At 48.6% G+C, this 16,864-nt stretch overlaps 6 protein-coding genes across 6 annotated transcripts in view; 3 read left to right on the plus strand and 3 right to left on the minus strand.

The window, feature by feature from the left end:
* Positions 1–1,442, minus strand: part of ASPGLDRAFT_1510199 (uncharacterized protein) — a gene marked incomplete at its 5' end in the record, with an annotated part of 3,023 nt that extends 1,581 nt beyond the window's left edge. Inside the window, one exon of the mRNA XM_022542204.1 lies at positions 60–1,442. Within this exon, the coding sequence (XP_022395438.1) occupies positions 60–1,442 (1,383 nt within the window). The remainder of the gene's footprint in view (positions 1–59) is intronic.
* A 4,488-nt stretch (positions 1,443–5,930) lies between these two features.
* On the minus strand, positions 5,931–6,870 carry ASPGLDRAFT_53337 (uncharacterized protein). Its single transcript, XM_022547949.1, has 2 exons — positions 6,226–6,870; positions 5,931–6,068 (listed from the first exon to the last, which is right to left on the minus strand). The coding sequence occupies exon 1, from the start codon at positions 6,679–6,681 to the stop codon at positions 6,421–6,423; it is 261 nt and encodes an 86-aa protein (XP_022395439.1). The 5' UTR covers positions 6,682–6,870; the 3' UTR covers positions 5,931–6,068; positions 6,226–6,420.
* Positions 6,871–8,005: 1,135 nt separating this feature from the next.
* Positions 8,006–8,588, plus strand: ASPGLDRAFT_1189801 (uncharacterized protein). Its single transcript, XM_022540008.1, has 2 exons — positions 8,006–8,063; positions 8,124–8,588. The coding sequence occupies exon 2, from the start codon at positions 8,153–8,155 to the stop codon at positions 8,432–8,434; it is 282 nt and encodes a 93-aa protein (XP_022395440.1). The 5' UTR covers positions 8,006–8,063; positions 8,124–8,152; the 3' UTR covers positions 8,435–8,588.
* Positions 8,589–8,742: 154 nt separating this feature from the next.
* On the plus strand, positions 8,743–9,792 carry ASPGLDRAFT_138259 (uncharacterized protein; the record flags this gene model as incomplete). Its single annotated transcript, XM_022541600.1, has 1 exon — positions 8,743–9,792. One exon carries the CDS (start codon positions 8,743–8,745, stop codon positions 9,790–9,792), a length of 1,050 nt encoding a protein of 349 aa, XP_022395441.1.
* Positions 9,793–10,042: 250 nt separating this feature from the next.
* ASPGLDRAFT_1190332 (uncharacterized protein) lies at positions 10,043–10,799 on the minus strand. The gene has a single exon (XM_022540012.1). It carries the CDS (start codon positions 10,689–10,691, stop codon positions 10,293–10,295), a length of 399 nt encoding a protein of 132 aa, XP_022395442.1. The 5' UTR covers positions 10,692–10,799; the 3' UTR covers positions 10,043–10,292.
* A 572-nt stretch (positions 10,800–11,371) lies between these two features.
* On the plus strand, positions 11,372–13,913 carry ASPGLDRAFT_53340 (uncharacterized protein). Its single transcript, XM_022547950.1, has one exon. The coding sequence runs from the start codon at positions 11,400–11,402 to the stop codon at positions 13,758–13,760; it is 2,361 nt and encodes a 786-aa protein (XP_022395443.1). The 5' UTR covers positions 11,372–11,399; the 3' UTR covers positions 13,761–13,913.
* Positions 13,914–16,864: the final 2,951 nt, after the last annotated feature.

The raw sequence follows: 16,864 nt of genomic DNA on the forward strand, positions 1-16,864 counted from the left end.
CCGTTGTTCAGCAACTTGGTAATCTTGTCGAACAGGTCGTCATTAAGCAGGGGCTGGACGTTCTTGATCAAGCTGTTGATCTCCTTGACGAAGTCGGGCGTGAGCAAGTTGTTGCCGTTCTTGATCAGGGAGTTGACCTCCTTGACGAAGTCGGCGGTCAACAGGTCGTTACCGTTGTTCAGCAACTTGGTAATCTTGTCGAACAGGTCGTCGTTAAGCAGAGGCTTGACAGTCTTGATCAAGCTGTTGATCTCCTTGACAAAGTCGGGCGTGAGCAAGTTGTTGCCGTTCGTGATGAGCGAGTTGACCTCCTTGACAAACTCGTGAGTGAGGAGGTCGTTGCCGTTGTTGAGCAGGGTGCTGATCTTCTCAAACAAGTCAGGCGAGAGCAGAGGTCCAACGTTGCTAATCAAGGTCTGAGTGTCGTTCACGAAGCTAGGCGTCAAGAGGTTGTTGCCGTTCTTCAGGAGGCTGTTGACCTCGTCGGCCAAGTCGTCGGTCAGAAGGTTGTAACCCTTCCCGATCAAGGTCTTGGTCTGATCCGTGCTCTTGTCGTCGAGCAGGTAGGCGACGTGGTGGAAGAAAGACTCAATGTCCTTGAGCAAGGTAGGCGAGAGAAGACCTCCGACACCACCGAGCGACGATTTCAAGTCAGAAAGGAGACCATCTCCAGTGGTTTCAGAAGCACCCGTGGAGGCAGCTGCACCGGGAGACGTGGTGCTCTCAGCAGCGGAGGAAGTGGGAGTGTTCTGGGTGGATTTTGCATCGCCCAGAACGCCACCCAGGAGACCACCATCCTGGTCATCATCATCATCATCATCATCATCGTTGGTCTCGGTGTGTTTGGTGTTGGACGACGCCTCGCTAGGGGAAGGGCTGGTAGCTGCTGCCGTGCTGGCGGTGCTGGCGGTGTTGCCAGAGTTGGCAGTGTTAGCGGCAGGAGTGGCAGCCTCAGAAGAAGAGCTGCTGGACTTTTCGCCGCCCAGAATGCCACCCAGAAGACCACCATCCTGGTCATCATCATCGCTGGTCTCGGTGTGTTTGGTGTTGGACGACGCCTCGCTAGGGGAAGGGCTGGCAGCTGCTGCCGTGTTGGCGGAACCAGTGGCAGCATCCGCGGTTGGGGTTTGAGCCGAAGCGGACTCATCCTCCTCGGGCTTGCCTTGAGATGGAGCTGGCACATGAACCTGAGCCTGCGACGTAGACTGTTGCTGTTCCTGCTGTTGTTGTTGCTGCTGCTGGGTGGTAGTGGTCAACGGGGCGTTTTCTTGACCACTGGCCTGAGAGTTGCCCTGGTTGTTCACATTCTGGTGAACAGCAGCGGCTGTCGATTCACTCGAGGCGCTCTGAGCCGAAGCACTTCCCGCAGGCGACGAAGCCGGGGAAGCCAGCGCAGTGCTGGACAGCAAAAGAGTACTTGTGATAACAGCGGAGAAACGCATGCTGGCGGTTCACGGGAGGGAAGGGGAGGACAGTAACTTGACTTGAGAAGGAGCCCGAAATCCGACAAACCAGAACCTCAGGAGATCTCTTTCCTGGCGGGGAGCATGCTTTTTAAATAATATCGACCTCCCTAAGCATTAGACTAAACAATTGGACCAAAACTTCTCCCCACAATTAGAGGGAAAATGGGGCCAGCCGAGGATTGCGACCCCCCACCGGGCCCTTCGCTAGTGTAGTTTATTCACCTCAATTTAGAGGATTCCGAGTTTTGTTGATGTCAATGGCACAGGGGGGGGGGGGGAGCTCGTTTAGACCGGGATATGCCGGGGGAGTTGCCTAATTCGAATGAATCTCCTGGTAGCATTGCTAATCCAGGGCACAGAAAGAGCCAGGAGAACATGGTCAAAAGGCACCAAAAAAAAAAAAACAAAACAAAACTAGCGCAAGACGGTCTCTTCGGAGGAGGATAGGGAAATTGCGACTTGCAGCGGCGATATTCCTTTTAGGCCCAAGATTGAGCCGACTGCCTCGGGATCGGCAGCCTCCATAGTGCTAGTCTCCATGGAGCATTCCGTTAGCAGTCAACAGAACAAGCATACTTGTACAATTCCATAGTAGAGAATGAAATAAAGAGTACAAATATTGTAGTATATTCTTTGTGTGGTACCGAGTGAGTATCTCCATTGAACGACGTGGTTGATATCTGGATGAAATCTCCGATCAGGGGTCTCGGGGGAACCACGGATGCACCGCATTCACACTCTCCGGTCAACTCGGTACGTGACCTCCAGACCTTCACGAACTTTGATAGATGAGAGATGGATACAATGGAGCATCGGTTAGAGAGAAATGCGGGGGATCGAGTCCAACGATGCGGAGAAGACGATTACAATAACGAGAATTGAAAGAATCGGTAGGAAATGGAGACAACCCCAGGTTCATCTCGGTAACATGTGATCTGAGGCTGTACAGAGGACAGTGACAACACTCAACCACGTTGCGATCGGCATCGTATTCGGAGGATTGCTCAGTGCCATGTCCTCCATCCGCACTACTGACACAGTTCTCTGTTAAAGCACGCATAGTAGTATACAGTATGTAGTACATAGTAGTCTCCCAGAGTAGATAGCACTGCGATAATACAAGCACATGCATCACAGCCTTGTCTCTAAGCCTTGGCTATAATCCGTCAAATATGCCGGCAGTCTTCGAGATATCTCACCATGTCCGCTCTGGGCACTCTAACCGAGTCTCCGTGATTGGTACGAGTGAGACACGCAGGCGGGGGATTGTCAAAGTACTCTCTCGCCCAATGATACAGCCATATACAGATTTTTCTATGGGTCGCCAAGCTAGCGGCAGGAACTAGTTCAACCTAAAGGACTTAGCGGGCAATTCGGGTCGTGTTGGGATTGGAGGATTTTGTTCCTGACCCAAGAGATGGGCTGCTATTTTGATGAATATAGCCGATGTTGACCATGGGTGAGCAGATGTTTATACATACTCTGTAGTAAGAGTGTGAAAGTAGTGAACCAGGGAAAGAAGCGACGAAAATAGGAGTTCATTTGAACGACCACGGTTGAAGAATACGAAGCGGACTCCGGAAAGCTTAACTGCGGCTACAGCTGCTTATTGCGATTTTCCCGCTTTGTCCAAAGTCAAGCCATCTGCGTCATGAGAATACATGACTTGGCCCGTGTAGAATCAGTGCCATATTATTTTCATATTCAATTGCCATAAGCAATAGTAGGGGGGGTTCCCCCCCCCCCCCCCCCCAACCGCCATAAGACGCACATAATATTCCCTGGTAGTACAAAGTAGGTGAGAGGACTGACCAGTTGTCTCTGCGGAGCACATACTTGGAAGGACACCTCCCTGGTCTTTGCTCCAGTGTCCATGTGGTTGTATTACTGTCAAGCGAGAGAGGACAGTTGTTGACACTTCCCAATAGTTTCCGGAGAGGAATAATGAACTCGTAACTTTACTAGTACTCTCCTAGTTCAGCACCGGCCAGACATGCACCATGTTCCTAGTGCATTGATGCTTTGCAAGAACGGTTCATCTGCCAAAGCTTATTGTCCTAGTTCAGATATCAAAGCTCGATAGCGCCTGTAGCAACGAATTGTACTCTAGTGCATCAACTAGTTTTCAATTCCACGATGATCTTCTATGCAGAAGTTCTGGAATGTACACAACTGTCAAGATGCTTCAGACTAAACAAGGTAAAATTCGACTATCAATGGCTTCTGGCTAACCGATCTGTTCTAATGTCAATTATTACCCACTAACATCGACTCTCGTGTCATTGGCAGTTTTATCCAGTCCATTGAGATCTAGCGAAGTTGTAGAGTTGGCCTTTGCTAGCACTCCGAATTAATATTCTTGCATGGTGCTGATCAGACGATCAGCTTTACTCCAGTTACTTTGAGAGCTCAAATCAGAATCGCCGCGGCTCCTCCCTGCAAACGAGTACAAGCAGTTGGTCGTCATCGGCTTCAAATATGCATCGTCCAATGTCCCCGGGATCGAATGGTGTCAGAGCTTTCCAGAGCCTGGTCTTTACATCTATGCACAATGATGCTAGCTTACGGCAATAGCCCACGTCGAGAGACAAAGGGATACGTTCTCAATATCCAAGTGGAGTAGCATCGAAGAAATGCCCCAACGTCAACATGGTGATATACGAAAAGTCACACACTGCGCTGTCCATCGTACATAAAAACGGTTCGAATGGAAAGAGGCAGGTATTCCGTACCTTGCCGTACTATGCACATCAAGGTGCTATCGTTTGCCCCTGTTAATCATTCGCAGATCAGTATTGCCCAATTCTTTCGGGTACATAATTAGGTATAAGGTTTAGAAGATAAAGTGCGAGAACCACGTAGCTCCCTTATCACACTGTAGTCTCGCACATATCTGACATACAGACCTGATTGATCAATAACTGAGGACTATGATGGCCCGTGTACTTTCAACCCAAACTCCATCACAGACTTAAGCGTGCAATTCTACTCAACAGCCATCGGCGCATATAATTTCGATGAATAGGACATTTGAAGGGGTATATCATGAGACTATTACAGAAGAAAAGACGGGGTGTACGAAAGGACTATGCCAGAGACAAAACGATAGATGGTCGATAGTAAAGAAAAACAATAAGGTGATATAGATAATTAGAATACAGCTGGGCGACATGGCCATGCTTATAGATCAATAGATCATCGCATAAAGAGAGCATCTATATAAAATGTTCCGTATAGCTGCAAGAAAAGCAGACATTCCGTTTGAGTACAAACGGATGTATGCCTACAACTACTGCTACTACTATATCCGCGTAGTCCAGAGAGCTCACGGGATTATCAATGGTCTATTCATGGCACAATCGCCATGCCTGAACAAACATAACTGATGACACCCCGGACAGGCTTAAAAGGAAAACCTAGGTCTTATTCGGTATGCATTCAGCTGTATCCTTCACAGCATTGTGCCAATGAATGGCAATTCGTGTCTAGTAGAGTAAGCCTTGTATAGAAGAAGAAGAAAAAAAAAAAAAAAAAAAAAAAAAAGCTGACACGCCGTGGTATCAACCGATATCTTGGACCTTTTCGAAGGCTGTGTATGTTTTGACATCCCGTCCTTCGTGAATTGCAACAATTACGTCTTCATATTCCGTTATATTGACTCAAGACTGTAGTCCAGATGATTCGAGACCAGGTATTCCAGAACGTGATATTCCAATTCACCGTAGAAGGTGATCTGACAGAATCCGACAAAAGCCGTCAAAGGCCAGCCTGAACATCTCATTTTGCCTAGTACACAGTAGCGGAGGCGATCCCGATGTTTATTGTGACAAGGACAAGGGTCGAATGTGGTGTAGTATTCCTGCCTGTCATATGTAGTGACAGCGCCGCCAAAGAACTCTGATAGACCGTGACACTTCAAGTCCAATCAATCGAGCATGGACAGCCCTTACAAGATGACCTCTCACAATACCAAGCTGTCATCAGACTTCAATCACTCTGGCCGGAACCTTGTAGAGATGGTTTGTGTATCTGAGCGTCATAATGCAGAACCCATGCATTGACGCTTATAAGAGATCTGTCAGTGCTACCAGGCACCAGGTAGAAGTGCGATATCAGCCGGATGGTTTGACATGGCGTTTTTGCGTAACCCTGAAAGTGCTTGATGTTGCCTGTGAAGGGTTGTACAATCCATCTGACGTTATAGTTCCTGTAAGCTGTCAGCGATGTCTTGATATGGCCAAGTGTGACGATCAAAGAAACGTTTTGCACTACCACATCGAGCTTGCGAATACAAACCAGGATGAAAGAATAGCTAACATAGTTGACTTCTCACAATGGAAGTTGTTCAAATGTGACCCTGTCGTACTTTGCAAAAGTCCAAGGTCAAGGATAAATATACATAGACCTACCAAATCAGGAAACATACATATCATCACACAAGTATCACAACCTAATAAAAATAGACCCTCCCACCAAATCCACAATCCCTGTAACACCGGAACAAACCCCCGACCTAAAGCACCCACCGAAAGTACAAATAAAATCCTCCGACTGTCTCGCCAAATCCCCGTCCCAGCCCAACAACAACAAATCCGGTATAGTCTGCTCAGGTGATCAATAGCGCATGTACTGTCAGCAAGTTACTGTGGAACTTTTTTTTTTTTTTTTTTCCCGCCGGTCCCTGTCCGCTGTCATGCAGAGTGTCACCGGCCATTGTCTTTGCTTTGTGCGAGGGTAGCGGGGCAGGGGCAGGCGTTACCTGTAGCGCCGTGGTCTCTTCGTCAGCATTATGGGTTATGGTTTTGTATGTTTGTGAGATGGCATCGGAGCCAGTCAGGCTGGTAGAGTTGCATTTTCTGAGACAGTTTGTGTTTGTAGTTACGGCGGTTGGTGGTTTTAATGTTTATGTAGGCGCCGAGATGAGGGGCTTGTTGGCGCGTAGGATGTATGTTTTCTACGGGATGCTCTGGTGTAGTTCCAGGCTTCCGAGTTTGGTTTTTGGGTTTGTTTGATGATATGTAGGGGTATGCAAGTTGGATGACTCGGTCAAAGGAATACTCGACTCGGGCATGGAGTCATGATTAACAATATATCCACGTCCCCCACTATCCGTATAGGGCACTGCATTGATAACATCCCACAACGCAGAACAGATTTTTACATGGTATTTTATTTTATTATTATTATTATTATTATTTTTTTTCGAGTGACTCATGATGTAAGATACTACGCTGTACTATTCTAAGAATCTTCAGCCGGCATCGGTACATTGAACGTGGTCTGTGGCGAGTGACAGCTGTGGCGGTGGCGCAGTTCGCTTAGACTGTCGAGTAATGCAAATGCAGTAACGGCCTCACTCCGGCAGTGATGCATCGAGTGCTGACGAGTCTTCATAATTCTCAAGAAATGTCCAGACTATACTGAACTTTTGTCTACAGAGTACAACACCCCCCTATATATTGTAGTTGTGACCTATCTAGTAAAATACAGTATCGAGGCAGACCCGAAAGTCTGGAGATGAGCATCGACCGGGCTCAGTCCAATGGCCGATCCCAGCGGGGATCTCAGCAGCGCCCGTCGTTCTGCTAGTCAGGCCAATAATAGCCCATAAGTGGCCCAAGACCGCGAGGCCCACCGCATGGCGCCCTCCATCAGCTGAGATTGTTCGCTAATCAGATCTCGCGATGCCGGTGGTATTCTGTTTACATACGGTATTTTTGACCATCGAGATATTACTCTACAGTAGGGGAGCCATGGTAGACATTCATATGTTCTTTGTGGGATCATAGGTGGCATCTTGGATATACGGAACACGGGAACCGTTCCGTATATGACTTTTCCGCGTGCAACACCTATATCACCAATGTATTATATGGAGTAGACCATGCACTGTCCATCGCAGAGTTTTACCTGCCTATTTTACCCAGCCGTGCAGATATGCCGCGTGCAGAGTCAGAGTATACTTTATACGCCCCGGTGATGCTGATGTTGATGATGCCGGAGTCCGGACAATGCCAGCTGAGTCCAGTGGCAACCAGTTCACCGATAGTACCTTTCTATTGTTATACAGACATGCACTGGATATACGACGTTGTAGACTCTGCACCGCCGTGGAAACGGCAACTCCTCCGGAACCCTCTTCTCTGACTATTACTCTGTATGGAGTTGCTCTATTTTCCTGGATAGACATGATCTTCGCAACCTTTCGGAGTGACCGTTTAGACTGTGGACCATTGGGGCTTAGCAGGAATACATACATACTGCCCCGTACAAGTAATGGGCATCTGCACTACGTTTTGCTGCCTCCTGAATCCAATTCCTATACCGTGCAAGTACAGATATGCTGTTTCAACTGCATCAGAATGGATCTCGGGTCCTTTATTCAGCCAGTTGTAGTCGTAGTCAGAAGTATACCAATCCGGACACCTGCAGAATCACACTTGACTCTGTAACTTTGGTCTCTTCTCGTGCTCTGGTAGATCTGAGTCGGGGAAGCCGGACGGACGGTGGCCACTTTGTCCAGAGTACCATACGATCGGGTGAGAGTATCCGTTGAGAAAAATTTGCCGGATATATCCCACTGCTACTATGGAACAGGTATGCCTGTCCATGTTGAAATATAATAATATAAATAAAATAATAATGATGCTATTATAGTAATAATATTTCTATCTACCCGGATATATATGTCATCTAACCCCCGGCCTGGATTCGCGGCGCCATTACTATACAAATCCCTCCCCGCCAGCATCCTCCGATTTCCTGTTTCGGTTATCGCCCCCTCTTTCTCGCTTGTCTCTATTCTTATTTCTCTCTTCCACCTCCCTTCCTCCACCTCTTTCTCTTCTCTTCTATTTTTTCTTTCCGTTCCTCTTTTACATTCTATCCAGCCTACTTTTCACGTCCTCTCTTTTCTTTCTCTTAACGTTGACTCGTTTCGTTCCTTCGCGCATTCGCCCGCACAGTAATTTTGACCCTATACAGTCGCCGTACCCTGTCCTTGGGATCCCTGGTTTACCTACAATTCCAATTCCATTCTGAATCCGTTCCGAAAGCGAATCCATCCTATCCCCCGTGTGGCCAGGCAGCCGATTTTCTCTCGCAGTGATTCGGTTTCGCTGCGCCTAACTGACAATCCGCGATTCGTCTCATCTATACCTGGAACTACGACAGTGTGGGAATAAATTCACTTGTGTATGGGCGAATGTCGCCTTTATAATTAATCGTTTCTTTTCGTTCCTCCAAACAAGACAATTGGTGTCTGCGCAAAATCATTATGCCAACCGTCTTACTTCCTTCGTCGGCCGCTGCCTTCGCGCCTCGGTCGTCGCCAAACGTCGTCTTGAATCGCAAAGTTGAACCATGGCTAACAGCTGCCCTCAAGCGTGTTAACCGGGTCAAGCGTCCACTGAACAATGTCACCCAGCATACGCGATGTCTGACCGAGACCCTGTCGTCGACCAACGCCATCTGGACCCTCTGCTCCATGATGTTCCCCAAAGCCCCCGAGGCGGAGCTTCGCAAGGACGAAGACCCTCTCATTGAGGGGCTGTTCAACTATCAGATGATCCACGTCGAGGCGTACGTTGTCCATGTCGATATGGTGTCGCAGAACGAAGTCGCTTTCAAGTTAACCCCCGAGACAATCGAATCGTTGGTCGACTTCCATCGGGATATCTATTGCGCTGACGCCAATGCCAACACATGGGACTGGCCAGAGAAAGGGAAACAGTTGAAGAAGATGCAGGAGGAGTTCAATCAGGCCGCCAACAAGTTTGTCTACCGTACCAACGCCCATGCCCTTGAAGGGATTGAGGAGGATGGGGCCGGAGAACTACTGGGAGGAAGAAGTGAGGAGGCAAAGAATGCCATCTCGAACCTCTTCGTTCCCTTGCTCCCCCCTCCGCCGCGCACCAATACGATGGACCTGCTGCAACCGACTCCGTTTCTGCCTAGTTCGACGGGTCCCGAGACGTGGTGGCAAGATCTTGTCCCTCAACCGGTTTCCTCCATGTTCTCGTCCGGCGCGACCACAGCCGCCACCACGGCCGATTCGAATCCCAACCTGTGGGCCGGTTTGGGCGGCTTGAATGACCTTCAGTTTGCCTCCCCAACACCGTCATACAGCCAACCCTATACCACAACGGCGCCGTACAACACTACGCAGTACTACCCGACGACAGTTGCTGCCACGACAGCTCCTATCGCCCCGCTTCCGCTTCCCAGTATGCTCGTGCAGCCTTGCAGCACGGCCGCAAGCATGGTAGGCTTCGGATGGGGTGAGCGGTACCAGGATTTCGCGTTGCCGTACGGGGCCACGATGTAAATGTGCCCATGAACCTTGTATGATGCTGTGGAACGGTGTTCCTGACTTTCGCGTGCGTTTTCTTTTTTCGACCAGATCTCGAGGCTGGCCTCAGCAAGCAATCGGATTCGACGTTTCCCAAGCTCATCCGGACCCGAATATTTACGACCATCGCAACGATACGACACCTTTTTCGCGAGACCAGACAACATCAGACTAATTGGCATCATGTTCTTTGACGGCGTTTGATTGATTCTGCGACATTATGATACTCCATCTTGCATTTCAACAGGCATAATCCGCTGCTCCTCTCTCTTTTTGTTTGCGATGTTTTGAATTTGCCCTTTCCTTACGAGCAAGCGCTAGCGTTTTGTTTTGTTTTTGTTTTGTTCTGTTTTGCTTTGCCTTTCTTGATTGCATTAAGAAGCGGCGGGTCGGCTATCTGGTTGTTCTTTTCTTGTTTATCCCGCATAAAGACTGGTGAGCCTCGCGGCTTGGGATATGATTTGGACGAAAGCATGTTACACGATTTCCTTTCTTTGTCGCTTACTTGACAGGTGTCTGTCAGGGGGAAAACACAATGGTTTGTCTGCGACTACTATTAGTGTTTGTCCCTGGTTTCCTGTCGACGCCTTCCTTTCCGGTACAGAGTACTGGACTGGTCCTGGTCCGTTCAATCGGACGGGTAAGGAGGACGGACGAGTTCGTGCGACGACGCAGACTACCTGACATCTGTGATGTCGGGTAGTCTCAATTTTGCGACACACAGCGGGACAGTCGGCGATGCGATGCGACCAAACAGAGCGACAAATGCGAGAAAAAGAGGCACTGCCTGCGCCTGACTCGCAACGCCCGTCCGTGATGGGTCGCGAGTCAGGATATACATATCTGAGCGGTACAAGCGGTCTGTGACCGTACATGTATCGCCCGGTTATCGTTATCCGACGGACAGCCAGTCCTCTCCTCTCTCCTCTCTCCTCTGTCTCTTACGTTTGTTGCCGGTCGCCGACTGTGCACGCCTGTCCCTGTCTATCTGATAGGGTCATCTCCTATCGTCCAGGCTGGATATTTTTTCTTTTGTATGAATTCCTGGGTATGCCCCGTCTTGTTTTAGATTCCCCGGATGGAATCGGCGGAGAATCGGATGCTGGCGATTTGGCGGAGCTGGGCTTCGGATTACTTTCTCTTATTGATTTTTTTGTGATATTGTCCCTCGCTTGTATTCAGGAAATAATGAATATGTTGGAAAGTGGCAATTCTTCTTTTACTAGGTGTAGTAGTGGTGGTAGCGTAGTGGTAGTGATAGGTTTGCCTCGGCATTGGTAATGACATCATGCCAGCTCCCGTAGCATCGACAACAGCGCAACAAACCTGCATCTTTCAAATTGCATCAACATCCGGTTGTGAAGAGGATTGAGGATTTTAAAGGTGCTGTTTTCTTTTTAATATCATTAGTATTTGCACATATTTTACTTGACAACACGACAGCGTCTCCAGGCATCCACATTCGAAGATCACCCGAGATAGTCCACGACGAACCAACAACCAACACCACTCAACCACCATCTACACAATACAACACCAATCCCCCGACACACAGAAAACAAAACAAAAAAAAAAAAAGACAAATGTCCCTCCACGAAGCCCTCCAAGCACTCGGCCCAACAACATGGGACGAAATCCCCAAATCCCAACCTGACCTCCGCGCCTACCTCTCCACCCTCGCCCAACAAGCCAGCACCATCATCGCCTCCGTCCCTGAACCTGCCCCTTCATCCTCGCACGACGACGACGACCACCACCACCACCACAAGAAAGAGCAGCAGAATAAGCACGGGCATGCATATACAGTGACGCCGTCATCCACCCGCCTTGGCACCACAAACCCCGAAATCCTATCGCTGCAGAAACAATGGGGTAAACCGCTTAAACCGGGGAATTCGCGTGATAATCCGCAGGAAATCCCATTGTTTAAGTTGCAGGCTGGTGATGGGAAGGCGACGTGGTTTGGACGGAGGAGTGTGCATGAGGGAATGCCGTTTGGGCGGTGGAGGGGGAAGTTGTCTTCTGAGCTTGAGGAGACGCTGCGGTTGAATGAGGGGAGGGTGGAGAAGGGGCTGGCGCCGGATAAAGTTGTTAGGGGGTTGGGGGCTGCGAGGAGGGTCGAGAGTGTTGATGTTCGTGAAGAGGGGGAGGGTGAGGGGGGGAAGGTGATTGGGGGTGTCAAGGTTTATGATATCTGTGCGCATTTTCCTAAGCCTACTACAGCGAGGGATTTCGTGCAGGTTAGTGTGAGTTGGGAGGAGGGTGTTGATACGCTTGAGAATGGTGATGGAGGGACAAGACGGTGTCGGAGTTGGTTGTCGATTTCAAAACCGTGCACGCATCCGGAATTGCCGCCTCAGGATGGGTATATTCGGGGGCAGTATGATTCGTTGGAGTTTATTAGGGAGGTTCCTCCCGTTTCTTCGGATGATGGGAAAAGTGTAACGGCGAGTGATCCGAATCTCGCCCAGCATGAGGGTATTTCGGAGTCGTCGAGAGACAGCAAGAAGGGGAGGAAGAGGGAGAAGACGGATACTGCTGCGGAAGAGAAACAGAGTGAGGCTGCTGACAGCATCGTTGAAGACAACGAGGCGAACCCCTACCCCGTTGAATGGATCATGGTTACTAGAAGTGACCCCGGGGGAAGTATCCCCCGGTGGGTGATCGAAAAAGGAACACCCAAGAGTATCTGGGGCGATACAGTCAAGTTCATTGACTGGGCTAGTCGCGATGACGAGAAGGATGATAGTAAACCATCCAGCTTGCACAGCGGCGCCAAGGGGTCCAACGTGAACAGAATTCTCAGCAACGAAGACGAAGACGAAAATGGAGAAGACGAGATCCATGAACAAGAACAGCGCAACGGCCTCATCGCCAACTTTGCATATCTGCTAAATGCAGGAATAGAGCGCTACGCACCACAAGCTATTCTCGACTACGTACCCTACCAGCGCAGATCCTCACTCAGTTCTGACTCCGGTTCCGAAGAATTTGACGACGCATTGTCTACAGCAAGCACGCGGTCTAGTTTGAAACGGAGGAGTAGCTCCAAGACTCGCAGGGAAACAGAATCGCAGAAAGAGGGCTCTGATATCAGCCATACCAATATCGCGCCTGTTGATCTAATGCAGATGGATAAGAAAACCGGAAAGCTGAATTCGCATGAGAGACACCTGGCCAAACTTGCACAAAGGAAGCGCGATGTCCAGGCTAAATTGGAGGCTGTACGGACGGAGATTGAAGCCTTGCGGTTAGACGCAAATGCCAACGCTAATGCTTCCGTCGATGAAAAAGAGAAAGAAACAGACAAAGAAAAGGAAAAGAGAGAGAAACGGGAGAGAAAGGAGAAAGAGAAGCAGGAGAAGCAGGAGAGAGAAAGAGAGAAGAAAGAAGAAAAGGAGCGGGAGAAGAAAGAAAAGCAAGAAAAGCGCAAGAGCAGAAAAGCTGGAGAAGAACCTCCCGCCCCCGAAGTCCAAACACAACCCCAACCCGACGGCACAACAGCCCCAGACTCCGACTCCAAAAGCACAACCACAAACAACAACCAACCCCCTTCCGAAGATCTCCCCCGCCCCAGCGAAAAACAAGAACGCCCCAAACACGCCCGCACAGTCTCAACAGCATCGCACCGCTCCGCCGCGCAAATCCACAAAGCAGCCTCCGGCCTCTTCGCCCAAGAATCCAAACTTCTCAAACAACTCGGCAAGATCGAGCAGGATCAACTCAAGGAGGCATCGAAGATCGAAGCGAGACAAAAGAAACAGGTCGAGAAGGAGGAGAAATCACGGTCGAGAATGGAGATGGATGGGATAAAGAAGGAGGTTGATGAGCTGAAGAAGGAGGTTGAAAAGTTGAGGAATGAAAGGCAGCAGTGGCAGGATTTGGTGGCGAGTTTGCAGGGGGAGAATCAGAGGTTAGGGGGGCAGGGGCAAGTTGAGAGTTAGGGTGGTTAAGTGGTTGAGATTGGGGGATGGACTTCTGGGTTTCTTGGATGTATATTTGGATGTATAATAGCGTGCCATAGTATGTATTTGGATTGATATTGTACAGTTTGTTTGATTAAGAAGCGTTGAATACAGATTCCACTCAAACCTTCCAAGTCCTACACGCCATAGTCATAGATACCTCTAAAGCACAACATGAAACATCTTTAGCCACGTAATACGCTGATCTTCTCTGGGTCCATACTCTATAGAAAAGTCATAAGCAATGCAAGCAACAAGAGCCCCTCGATCTCAGTGCCAACCCATGTGCCGACGGCTTCGCGGATTAGAGATTGCCAGCCAGAGCTTTGTCTTTTTCTCGTGCTTCCGCCAGACGCCATTCCAGGACAAACACCGGGTGTTCAACTTGGTGGTCTGGAGTGTTATCTTTCATCACCCTTGCCTCTCTGATACCATATTAGTATCTTGACGGGTCAGACTTGAATCGCCAGTTTGGCCATTGTGATGCTGGAGGTCGTTTTGAGAACGGTTTATATTATCTATGTATGCGTTGGAAACAGGGTATACTTGCTGCAATTGAATACGTAGGAAGGGAAGGCGAGATACGGCGGGATTATTGGCCGTGTTTGGTTCCAATGGCTGGCTTCTTTCTCATCGCTCACTTTTGCATTCCATTCCGGAGTCAGTCATTGCTATATAATACCGGTTCAACGGGGGAAGCAGGTTTTTGAGCAGTAGCCCATTTCAAGCAAACCGCGAGCAAATGAGAAGACATCCCTCAACATTGCCTTGAGGCGATAAACGTTGTATAAGGGGTATCTTTGACTATCAGTTATGGTATTCGTACTAGAGCATGAGTAGAGTGAACATACCGGTTCAAACATCTGATGAGATACATACAGGTGCCACACAAGGTCAAGGTCAGCATGATCGCAGATCATAATTAATGCGAGGATGTTCATGGTTGCCAGTGATTTGCGTGGTGATATTTTTCAAGAAGATCTGAACAGGGATTGAGATGGGCTGCCAGACACGGTATCTGAATTCGGCCGGAACAGGTGAACCACGAGCTCTGGCCATGTAATCTGGGGAAGAGAAAAATGACCCAATAAAAAGATTATCCCGTCGGAGCCTGGATTTGATCGGAGTCGTGTACTGTCGTGATCAGGAGTTCTAACACCGTCATCAAATCGTCGTTTGTCGACAGACAGCCCTTTAACCAAGCAGCTGTTTGTTCGAATTTAGCGAACTCGAGGAGAGGTCAGATCTGCTGCTGGGGTAGGGATTATATGGTGTCGTTCCCTTGATATGAGTCTCGACGGATTGGTATTTATTCAGTAACACCACATTGATGGAGGTGTTCGGCTCTTCTGGCCATCCCACGTTCTTCGCCATCCTTGAGGTCGCACTTCCGAAGCAGCTATCACCGTGTTAGTACCATAATACGAGTTATACCAAGAAAGATGCCATTTGCGTTTCTTCGTATGTCGCATATAGGATGTCGGTCAAACAGCCCAAGCCAGTCAATAACTGACGCGATGGCAGCAAATATGCAGGACAGTATCATGCAACCAGCCCTTTGCTGAATGAGACAGACTCTCCTTTATCCCCAATCATGTGGCGGTAAACGCCATCTGCTCTTGCATCTTATGATAAGCAAGTAGCGCAATAGTGAGACGTCAGGGTCATAAATGTTTTCAATGATTAAATGAATGACAAGTCTGCCAGGGCTTCATCACGCATGCAGCATGTGCTGATTTTATAGAATTCCATTTATGTTCATTTTTGGTGCATGGCAGAGAAATGACCAATCGCAGTTTGTATATGGTAGTTACTAGCTCCCCGTTTGCATTGTCCACGTCAACTGTGTCGAATTTTGCTAGACTTTCAAGTTTCTCATGACGATCTTTGGAAGTTTGTTCGTATACATATCGCGCATGGTAGCCACCTGCTTGTGTAGCTCTCACTGGGTCAGCTCATGAACTTTGTCCAGATTGATTCAACATCGCGATGATGACTCTCTCGGATTTTAGGCTGTGTTCGAGCTGTTTCCAAGGTGCTCTAACGGATATACCAAAAATGCTGAGTTCATATTGCACCCACACAATGTGTGGGGTATCAAAAAGAGGCTTCTCTTTTTGTGCCTCACATGTCCTCCGTATTACAATATTGTCGAGCTCTGCCGTTGTCAGTAAATTGAATTCAAAAAGCCGGAGTTTGTAGTATAAGGCGCCAGTGACTGCCTTTTTTCCTTCCGAATGACATCCTTTTTTGTGCTGCTATGATCTTCATGGAGTTCTTTCATATCGTAGTCGTTGAGCCATGGGTCTTTCGTGGAAAATGCGATATTGGTACCGATATTGACGGCCTCCGGTATTTCCTTGTTAAATGACTTTTGCATTCATGTTCGGGACATTGACATATTGGACTTTTTTTTTTTTTTTTTTTTTTTCGTTCGACCAGTCTGGATGACAGGATGCCCTGCCGTTCACGTAGAAAGCCCTAAGGGACGACGATATTCCTGAAACAAAAACAAACTGGTTTGTGTACTTGGGATCCTGACTTTTTGTAGACAGATGCGACAACTTGTCCAAGTTTGAAAATCGACGGCTATCTGTCCGTGACGTTTTCACAGTTCTGAATGACATAACAGTATTGAAGGCCCAGACGATTACCTTCGTGGAAGGTATTAGAGCAGGCATCGATATAGGTCACGGTAGGATCCGTCGACCGAAATTTGCATCTGACTTCTAGGCAGGGAGTATCTCTCTGCATTACAGTCAACTATCAGGAAAATATCGGCATCGAACTGTAGATGAACATATATGAGTTCAGCTTGGTTCATAGCTGCCAGGCGAACATCACTAAACGCCTGCGTCTCGTTTCCTGGCAAGTGACACCATTTGATGATTACCACGACTCACATAAAACGGCGTCCACCAACAAGCCAGATGTCGGGTATATTCGTCAAGTCTGCGAACTCAGCTCCGAAGTCATTGACAGCTGTAGTCACTGGAATTAGTGCCCGGATAGTCTGAAGTTCGGAGGGAGAGCACTCTACTTACCTGCTCCACCGCATACCCTCAGCATCTGTTGCTCTTGGA

This window comes from Aspergillus glaucus (assembly GCF_001890805.1).
Source record: "Aspergillus glaucus CBS 516.65 unplaced genomic scaffold ASPGLscaffold_41, whole genome shotgun sequence".
Classification (NCBI taxonomy): domain Eukaryota; kingdom Fungi; phylum Ascomycota; class Eurotiomycetes; order Eurotiales; family Aspergillaceae; genus Aspergillus; species Aspergillus glaucus.